This window comes from Silurus meridionalis, chromosome 8 (assembly GCF_014805685.1).
Source record: "Silurus meridionalis isolate SWU-2019-XX chromosome 8, ASM1480568v1, whole genome shotgun sequence".
NCBI classification, from domain to species: Eukaryota; Metazoa; Chordata; class Actinopteri; order Siluriformes; family Siluridae; genus Silurus; species Silurus meridionalis.
Window position 1 is genome coordinate 5,892,219 of NC_060891.1, and position 10,294 is coordinate 5,902,512.

The 10,294-nt window shown below is 39.5% G+C and overlaps 1 protein-coding gene across 2 annotated transcripts in view; it reads right to left on the bottom strand.

The window, feature by feature from the left end:
* Nucleotides 1-10,294, bottom strand: part of LOC124389952 (signal-induced proliferation-associated 1-like protein 1) — a 52,015-nt gene that overhangs the window by 10,900 nt on the left and 30,821 nt on the right. For both annotated transcript variants that reach the window (XM_046855573.1, XM_046855572.1), the window contains exons 8-12: nucleotides 5,020-5,599; nucleotides 2,623-2,897; nucleotides 1,915-2,190; nucleotides 1,130-1,279; nucleotides 14-135 (exon numbers count right to left, since the gene is read on the bottom strand). In XM_046855573.1, the coding sequence (XP_046711529.1) occupies nucleotides 14-135; nucleotides 1,130-1,279; nucleotides 1,915-2,190; nucleotides 2,623-2,897; nucleotides 5,020-5,599 (1,403 nt within the window). The remainder of the gene's footprint in view (nucleotides 1-13; nucleotides 136-1,129; nucleotides 1,280-1,914; nucleotides 2,191-2,622; nucleotides 2,898-5,019; nucleotides 5,600-10,294) is intronic.

Here is a 10,294-nt window from a genome sequence, read left to right on the forward strand (position 1 = left end):
TACTTTCGATTACCTGATGGTGTCCGATTGGCTCCTTCTCCCTCCCCCATTTTGGCCCAGCTGGGTGAAACCCACACGCACTCCCTCACGATTTGGCGATCAGGAGCTAATGGTGAGCTGCGGTTCGCGTTAAACCTGAAGAGGATAAGGCCAGGAAAAGCACACATAAAACAGACGCTAAGCAAACTTTTGAATGATTAGAAGAAGCAAAACCTCCTTATTTACATTGCAATTCATCAGAGGACTTTTGTATTCATTCTCAAATGAAGCTCTATTCTAAATGACTGTGTAATTGTACTTAGAATCTAATAGTTATTTCTTTTTAAATTAAAAGATATGTAATCAGAGCAATGCACAGAAAAATTGTAAACATGTTGTCGTAAATCCCAACTAAATGACGATGATTTTCACAAGAAAAGAACCAGGATCTTGGTTATTGGATTCCTCTACTGCTTCAACACAAGGGATTCATCAGGAAAAGTACCAGTGTTTCTTGTGTCTATCATCTGGTAGCAGGAATTAATAAATGCATGACAAAAGAGCGCCCGAGTGACAGAGTAATTAAAACTGTTGTGCAGTTTGCCAATCCCTAAACTGAATGTTTGCTCTGAAACATGAAATGCAGGTTGTGACATTAATGATTACATTCCCAGCTTCATTAGGCTACGGAGTTAATATTACTATTGCCAGCCGTGACTATGTGAGACTCATCCAAATCTGACTGGTGCAGGATAATTAGGTTGAGAGCCATTTTGCTTCCTAACTTATATCACTTTTTCTAAAGGGATTTTCACACTGGCAGTTTGGTCTGAAACAGAAAATAGTTTGCAAGAAAATTGTCATATAGTCATGTGGACTAAAAACCGCGTAGTGTTACCAAACTTGAGACTATCTGAAAGTAATGGTCCGAGTCTGGTTGAACTGAAACCGTGCCACAATTGCTAGACATAAAAATATGTATGCTAGACATAAAAATATGTACAATATTATATATAAGGAAAAAAGGTTGTCCATGCGCTGTAATGAAGTAATAATCGCTACCCGATTATACTTCATTATTGTATTATTATATTATTGCAGGTAGATCTGGCTGTTGTGGTGGGTGTTTATTGGATTGTCCATCACCTACCCATCCGGATTGGACTTTTGACGCCAGTGGGTGGAGCTGGTGCTGGTGTCACTGGAGAATGATTGGTTGTTGGGGGAGCTGCGGGTGTGCGGAGACCGGCCCATCACAATGGAACATGCCAGGGCGTAGTTATCGGAGCCTGGAGAGTACCTGAGAGGGATGGGGTTAACGTTAGCTTCACTACAGACTATATTACAGGACGAAGTAATAATCAATAGTCAGCAGTCTTTACAAGATAACTAATGCGTTAGATACGGCAATAAAGCGGGAAGCCACCAGAGTGCATTACCAGAGTTAAAATCAGCATCAGCAGCAATTTTGTCCAACTTAAGCCCATGTTGATGTGTCCAGCAATGTTTAAATAGGGTCTAAGTGACTAGTGAATGCTTCCTCTGAGAACTAGATCAATAGCATTTTATTTATAGAGTGCTTTCAACAATACACATTGTCATATCAATATTTGGGTTGCTGCTGATATAAAAGAAAAAAAAAAAAAAGACTTTTTTTTTTTTAACAAAATGTTATTGATTTGATTGATTTATGCCACTTAGGGTTGACTATCACCATCTTAGTTCCATTATTTGCAACATGATACAGGATTGTGATGATTAAAAAAAAATAATAATAAAAAAAAGTTAGATGATTTTACTATAAAGTGAGATTTTACCATAAACACAGAATCTAAATATCCAAACAACAGCAAAACTTTTTTTTTTTTTTTACACAGAATTCTTATATTTACTCAGGAGAATCTTACTGATGCTCATTACCAATTCATGAGCTACCTTTTTGCGTTCAGTGCACGACCTTCACTGGACACACTCCGAGGGATGAGTGAACCACGTCTGGCATAGTCGGAATTCACCGTCTTGCTTAGTGTTGCCCCTTGGCCTTGGTTGAGATTTCGATTCTGGGAAGTGCAAACCACAGTCTGCGGAGGAGCGCTGGGTCGAGGCCACTTCTCATTGCTGTTGCGAAACGGGAACTTGTATTCATAGGGCATCCCCTCCTTGTGGTTTTTGTAGTCTACTAGTGGCATGTGGTATATCTCTGAGCAACCTCTTTAGGGGGGAACAAAAAAAAGCAAACACTCACTCAGTAATTTAACCACCTGCCACATTTTGCAGATAAATGTGGTTCGACCAACCACAAAACAGCTGTTAGGAAGTGGAGAACCTGCAAAAACCTAAAAGAAATCTCAGTACATAGCATCAAATATAGCATGCACCATTGTTAGAGCCTGAGCAACACAAATGCTAAAGGTCAAAAGTCAACCTTTTTAACTATTACTATATAGTCAACCCCAAACTATTTTCTAAGTATATTTAAGACTGTTTCTCACACAAGCATGTAGATAGACAGACAGACATGTAGACAGACAGACAGACAGTTTCCTGGAATGAAATATAAGGCATCTTCTAAACCTAAACCTCTAATAGAACCTCAGACAGAAAATTCCTCACAACATTTCTAATTGTCCTGCGTAAGATCACCTGCGTGGAGTGGAGTCCTCATGTGGAGGGATGATCACCACTCGGACCGTCACTGAGGTGCGCAGCAGATCAATGATTTGCTCGTGTGACAGTGAGGCCACGGAGACCTTGCAGATCTCCACCAATCGGCTGCCCTGTCTCAACCCTGCCTGCCACGCGTAGCCGTAGGGCTCGACGTCAGCTACGATGCCCTCGAAATTCACGTGGAATCCGAGCTGACCCAGAGCGTTCCTTCTCAGAGTCATCTCCTTCGTCTGACTGCCCTTTGTCACTAGCTGAGGAAAACAACACGCCAACCATTCAAAACGAGCACATTTTCATTCAAATGGCATGAGCTTTCATTCATTGTGTTGCATATTGTATATAATTCGAACATAGTTATGGAAAGTTATGGAAAGCATATCAATTCGCTTTACAAATAAACCAACCGCAACAAGACTTTTAGCATATCTGGATTTTCTACTTGTGTTTTTGAACATGCAAACTTCAAATCTGCATAAAAATGGGTGAATTTTGGAGGCCCAATCACTTTCTCATCTCCGTGGCAGTCGATTTTCTGTTGAACTGTTAAACTATTAACTTTTGAATAAAACTGTTAATATTTGCCTTTTTAATTAATAAATCGTTAAACTGATGCGGTTAATATGATATAAACATAATACTGAAATAGGGTATACCAACACCTACAATCAAATTCATGACAATGGCAAGAGTGTACAGTGGTGGTGGAGGTGGTAGCTCAGTGGAGTGGAGGTGGAGGTGGAGTGGAGGTGGTAGCTCAGTGGTTAAGGCAATAATTGGGCTTTGGATCAGAAGATCACAGGTTCAAATCCCACCACCACCAAGCTGCCACTGCTGGGCCCTTGAGCAAAGCCCTAAAACCCTCCCCTGCTCAGTTGTAAGTCGCTCTGGATAAGGGCGTCTGCCAAATGCCGCAAATGTAAATGTAAATGTACAAAATTACCCACAACAAATGACTTTTGGTCAAAAGTATACGGACACCGTATGTTGTTCTTCCCCAATCTGTTCCCTCAAAGGGGATACAAGTAAAAGACATACAACTGTCATTCCTTTACTAGAACTATTAGGCACAAAGCTGTTCCAGCTTGGCAGTGCCTCTGTTATATAAAAAAAATAAAAAGGAAGCACCAAGAAGACATAGGTTGTTCCACTCCAACCATGACAAACTAAGAGTCACATCACACCCAACATGCTCTTGAACCAAAAAGACAAATTCCCAACAGTCACAATCTAAAATCGGGTTGAAAGACTTTCTAAAAGAGTGAAGCTTGTTACAAAACCAAAGGCAGGACTACATAAAAAAAAAAAAAAAAAAGGATGCTTAAGAAGCGCAATGGTGTTATTACCAGGTGTCCACAAACGTTTAGCCGAACAGTCTACTTACAAGCAACAGTAACCTTCAGACATAAAAACAAGTATAGATGTGGCTAGGAGTTCTATCCCTTTAAATAGGCCTGTGTGGAATTAAATAACCCCAGAGAGCAACAAAGCTCCACCAGTGTGAGACTGATGACAACGCTTTTTGTCTGTGTAGATAATTACCTACCATACCATTACTGCACTGACACACACACACAGCAATCAAATCTAGGCAGTGGCCAAAACAACAAAATCATATGTGAGAGATGGAGGAGTATAAACTGACATACAGTTTACTTATCTTGACATATGGTTAGTTTTCTATATACTCTATACTCAGCAACAACTGCATGCGTCAGGATTTTTTTCTTAACAGACGATTATTAAACAGGCGCATCTAACACACCGAACCGTGCGTGTATGTTCTGCGCTTGCATGAGAGATCACAACTCTCCTATACCAGCAGGTAGCAGTAGTCTGTGTTCCGCATTCAAACAGGGAAAAGACTAGAACTGTAAATATATAAAGCAAGCAGTGTTTACAATGGATTTGTGTTTTTTCCATCATGTCCGCTAAGTTGCAAGAATGACAACAGCAAGAGTGACAACAAGCATGTTTCATTTTTTCTCGTGTGCTCGTAGCTGATCGGAGTTCTCTTTCCAAGTTTTTGGAACTGTATTATTAGCGAGTCTTCAACCAGATGTAGTTTAGTTTAGTCACAGGGACCAAACCCTGCTAACAAGTGCACTGATTGGAGAGGCTCGTTTTGTTCAATAAATGTATAATTTAAGCAATTTTCTTTTCTTTATCACGTTTTCTTTATTAACTATTTGATTTTGAGATGAAGGGGAAAAAAGAAAATCGGACAAACATATCAGTCAGAAAATTGGTATCAAATATCGGCCGCCGTGATATATTATATATACACATACATACACACACACATACACACACACACACACAGTAAGTTTTATAATTACCATAATTGCCTTAATGACTATAAAGGCTCCCACTGACCTCCAGACGTTTGACGACCTCACCGAAGTCCTCCGTATTGTTGTTGATGGATCGCAGCGAAACACTCTCACCTCGCTCATAGTAGATCTTCATAGAGGCGGGGCTTCCCAGCGACCAGCCAATCACATCTCTCGTGGAGCAGTTAAACGCCAAGGCTTTGATCTCCTGGTCGAGTATAAGGACGAACTCATTAGAGATGGCCAGGAGACCCTCACGCTCCGCCCCCATCGTGAGGTCCTCCAAATGTACTGCCCATGTGATTGCGCCAAGGCTGCGCAGCTCCGCCCCTGCATGAGGGCGGACTTTCTCCTTTCGCTTATGTGCCAGAGAGATGAAAGGAAATTTTCCGGATGATTCCACCGGCGTGCTGGTGACGTGCCGCTCGGCCAGGTCGCGCAGATACTCCTGACGCGTGCGTGTAGCCATGGCGCCAAACTTGGACGATTTATGAGCGGCGTTCTCGGCGTTGACGACTTTCGTCAGAAGGAACTCTCTGAAAACCGTGGATTTGGGTAGAGTCACTTCTTTGGGGATTGGAGGCCCGAATGAGGGCACATCACTCGAGCGACTGACTGCCACACTGCAAGGAAAAAACAACAAAAACAAATGCATTGCTCAGTATTGTGTTTTTGACCGATCAAAAAACGTGAGCTGTCTGAATTCAATATAAAATCACTTGCTGCGTTGCTTTGAATATATGAATAAGTAGACATCAGAAAATAGCATATTAAAAGAGTTACAATAAAAGTGTTAATAATAGACTAATTACATTAAGGCACTACAGCACCTAATGATCAGCTTGAAATGTGTGATACGCTGACTGTGATTTTGTCCAACAATTTGTTCACCCAGATTCATACCAGATCATTCGAAATGATTTTCTTTACTATTTAGTGCTCTGATGTAGCACATCCAAACAAAGTCACACAAAACACTGATTTAATGAAATACAAAAAACTTACTTTATCCTACAAGCCTGCAAATACTGAAACCACTAGCAAAAGAACAGTGGTTTTGGCAGTACCTACTGCTAAAACCACACAAAAAAAGAATGAGCAAGAGCTCTATTTAGTCAGGTTTCTTGCTTGGCATGCTTTGTAGATGGACAAAAGAAGTAGGTCGAGTGGACTTTCCCTCGGGAGGTTGGAAAATAAAAGTACTAGTAAGGTCAAAGTGAGGTAAAGAGGGAAAAAAAGAAAAGAGGAAAAAAAAAAAACTTCCATTATTGTCAAGAAAACAGTTTTCCTTTGGCTATTACTCAATGCCAAGCCTTTATACATTCTTGCACAAAGAAGGGTGTGAAGTGTTCAATGGACAAGGGGGTTACAAACTTCTGAAAGTCCCTCATGATGCTGTAGCTGACCACTAAATAACTCCCACACACACACAGCCATAAACAGGCTCTTGTTTTTTCTGGAAGCACAACTGCTATAGGAAGTGAGAGAGCGAGTGTAAAAACATGGACAAACACATACCAATTTGCTAGAAAACCACAAAATGGCGATTCAAGCTATTCCATAAGTAAAAATAAGTCGAATAAAATAAAAAAATAACATGACAAATAAAGAAAAAATAAAAGTAAGAGGGTCACTGGGCAAAAGTAACAAAATATATATAGTCTAAAGCAGGGGTCACCAACATGATGCCCGCAAGGACCACATGAGTCACCGGTGGGCCTTTTCTAAAAATAGCTCACCATAGCACCACTTACCAGTGAGCTGCAACTCATTTTTTGTTGCTATTCTTTTTTAAATCACACTTGCATTGGTATAAAGTTATATAAGTTTATATAAGTTATATAAATAAAGTTTTGCATATTGATATTTATCTGTTTCCTACCTTGTTGAATCATTGTTGATTATAATTGTGAGAAAAAATTAACATGATCAGTGTCTTCACATAGATGAATATCATTCATTATTTATAATACAATATTAATCATTATAATAATTAAAGGTAAATTGAGCAAATTTGTTATTTCAGAAGTGTGTATCAAACTGGTAGCCCTTCATATTAATCAGTACCCAAGAATTAGCTCTCAGTTTCAAAAAGGTTGGTGACCCCTGATCTAGAGCATAAAATTCTTTACGATCATGCATGTCTCGAGTCCATGAGGTAAAAAAAAAACAACAACAATGTCATCAGCTTAAATTTCTGACTGATTTTTATGAGGTAAAACATCAAACAGTGTCCTCAATACTGAACGCTCAAAAGACAATAAAACCAAAGCTCATTTGACATTACGCAATACAAAAGGTGTTGCCTGCTTACTTTTACTGCTATACATGAAGCAAAGTCAGTCATTCAAAACTTGTGCTTGAGAAGAGCACTCAATTCAGAGACTTTGCAATATGAATTACTAGATTTAAGGAGGATTGTTTAGCAAAATTGCATTTCAAAAGCTCTTCCATTTTTTATAGCTCTCTACACAATGGACTTTTAGGAGTCTTTTGCACTTTGAATACTTTTCAAGGTGCACACATAAAGGGCAGATTGGTATAAGGGTGGAAACCACAATGACAACAAAAGAACACATACTGAAATGTATTCTCGGCAATCGATTCGTAGCTGAACTGTGTTCCATGTGGACCAGTAATTTACCTCATCCTGATGCACTAAGACTAATGTATTAACTGATTACAAGTTAGAAATAACACTTAAAACTGAGTTGTCACTAGAAATAATACTAATACTTCTAAAGGAAGCGAGAATGTACAGTATATAAGCATACGTATTGGGACTCCAAGTATTGGGACATTTCCAGCCATATCTTTTTCTTCCTCAAAGTGTTACAACAAAGTTGCAGCCACACAATTGTATAGAATGTACAGGTGAATGCAGAAGATTTTCCCTTTACTTCAACTAGGACACCAGACCCTTCAGAGAGACTCCATAAAGACATGGGTTGAAGTGGAAGATCTTTAGTGGCCTGCTATAGAGCTCTGACCTCAACCTTATTAAACATCCTGAGGATAACTAAAACAGTGGTCCCCAATCTTTTTTGCGCCACGGACTGGTTTATTGTCAGACCATATTTTCACGGACCGGCCTTTAAGGTGTAGCGGATAAATACATCAAAATAAAATACCACCGGCATAAAAACTGGTATTTTCTAAATATAATAATAAACGTGAATCCACTGTGGTGGTGTTTGTTTATTTTGCTCGCTTGGGGAATTTAGCAGTAATGTATTACGTGTTAGCGGCCGGAGCTCCTTTAAGAAGGTAGCGGACGTAGGTAAGACGTGACCCAGGCATCTTAACATGCATCAAGAGACAGATGTGGTGGAGAGAATCCGGTAATTTTCCAAAATAATACATCGTTCACAATCAGATAATAAATAACACAGAAATAATGTAAGTTATGCATTCTTTCTTTGCGGTCCGGTACCAATTGACCCAAGGACCGGTGCCGGTCCGCGGCCCGAGGGTTGGGACGCACTGAACTGAAACAAACACTGACTCCACCCTTTTGCGCTTTTGGCTGAATGAGCACAAATCTTTACAACTACAGTCTAAGATCTAGTGGAACATCCCAGAAGAGTGGAGAATATTATTCCAGAAAATGGGCAATAAATGTGGAATGGGATGTCAAAAAAAAAAAAAAAAAAAAAAAAAAAGGTGTCCACAAACTTCCGTCCATGTATTGTATATTATAAACTGTTTAAAGCTTATATGCACCCCCACTGGAAAAACTAAAATGTCATTATAACTTGGAAAATTACGTTTTTAATTTCACTAAATAGAAAATCTAAAATATTTACTAAATAACTTTATTCCTACTAAAATCCTACTATGGGTTATGAGCAGTCCCTGTCCACCAAACACAATCTATTCCCTTGTAAATACTTTCATTTAATCTTTAACAAACAACATCCAAGAGCCGTTTGACGACTGCCTAATGTTAACTTCTGATGAACTAAAAAATTACGGATATTCCTTTATCTGTAAAGGTTATAAGTCTCAGCTACCAACACGCAATTTTCACGAAAAGCCTCCATTTCGATTTTCTATGTACATGCAATTATGTTCAGATTACCACCACCTTCTGCAAGAGTCCAGGGATGAATCGGACGGACAAGCAATGCCTCAGAGACAGCGGTGTGTGGATTCAAAATTAAAGCCTCACCAAGGACAAGCGTGGCTAGTGGCACATCACAAGGTATTTCTTTCTGCTGATATTTCCAAGAGGAGGCATCCCTTTTTCGATTTCCAACTTTCCTTCGAATCATTTGAAGAAAAATGTATTAAATGTCCAAAAAAAGAGAAAGGTGGTCTTCATCGATGTTCGTTCTTCCAAAACAAAGGACACTGAGACGGTGACGTCAAGAAATAAAAAAGAAAAACCCCAACGGAATCAATCATTCGTAAGGAGATCATGCCTTTTTTAAGAATTCACTTTATTTCCATTTGTTCCTGTATGGTGCTATAAAGTCCTGATTTCTCTTTGCCAGAGTGTTCAAATAGAGTTTTGAAGAGGAAAAAGGTAAAAAAATATATATTCTCAACTAAACGTTGATAGGTCAAGCATGTAGAATTGAAAAGGAAAATCCTATTAAGACAAAAACTAGGAAGGTGCATGTGCGGTATCGAGAGCACGATGCTGTAAGCTGCGAGTCTCGTCATTTAGCCGATAACCCTGTGCATGCATGAGAGCGTGTGTGAGAGCGTGCACGAGGGTGGGGGGATGAAGGTCTGAGCACAAGAGTCCTGCACATCACTTAACTTCTTCAGACTCTCCTGCGGCGGTCGAATGAAGTGTGCGCGTATACGCATTTGTTCAAACAGCTTTGAAGATTTAACGCAATCAAGACCTATTTTTCTTAATCTGTTAAACCTTATTAAAACAGTTACAGTTTGGCAAAATGAAGATCCCACAAAAAATCGTGCACGTGTTAAAATGAGATAACGTAAAAATACAGTCTGAAATCAGTGCTTTGGTGCCTCAATCACGTTAGGTAACAATTCATGGAGCAGACATGCAGTCAAACTTAATCAGAGCAAATGTACTACACACCCATATAGAGTTCTTCTGAAGCGATCCTAACGCGTTATGACGTATACGTGACGAGCGAAGCGTTTCACTGGAATTTGGTACTGATATCGATCATCCTTTAAATAAGGCGCTTTTTAAAGCCACAATCAGAAACTATGGACTATTATCAGCCAGACGGAGAAAACATTTGAGCGCTAAATTGAAAGCAAATAATTTTATATTGACGTCCTGTCCCTCGGGAAGAGCAGGCACAATAGCTTGCTGGGAAGAAAAGCATTAT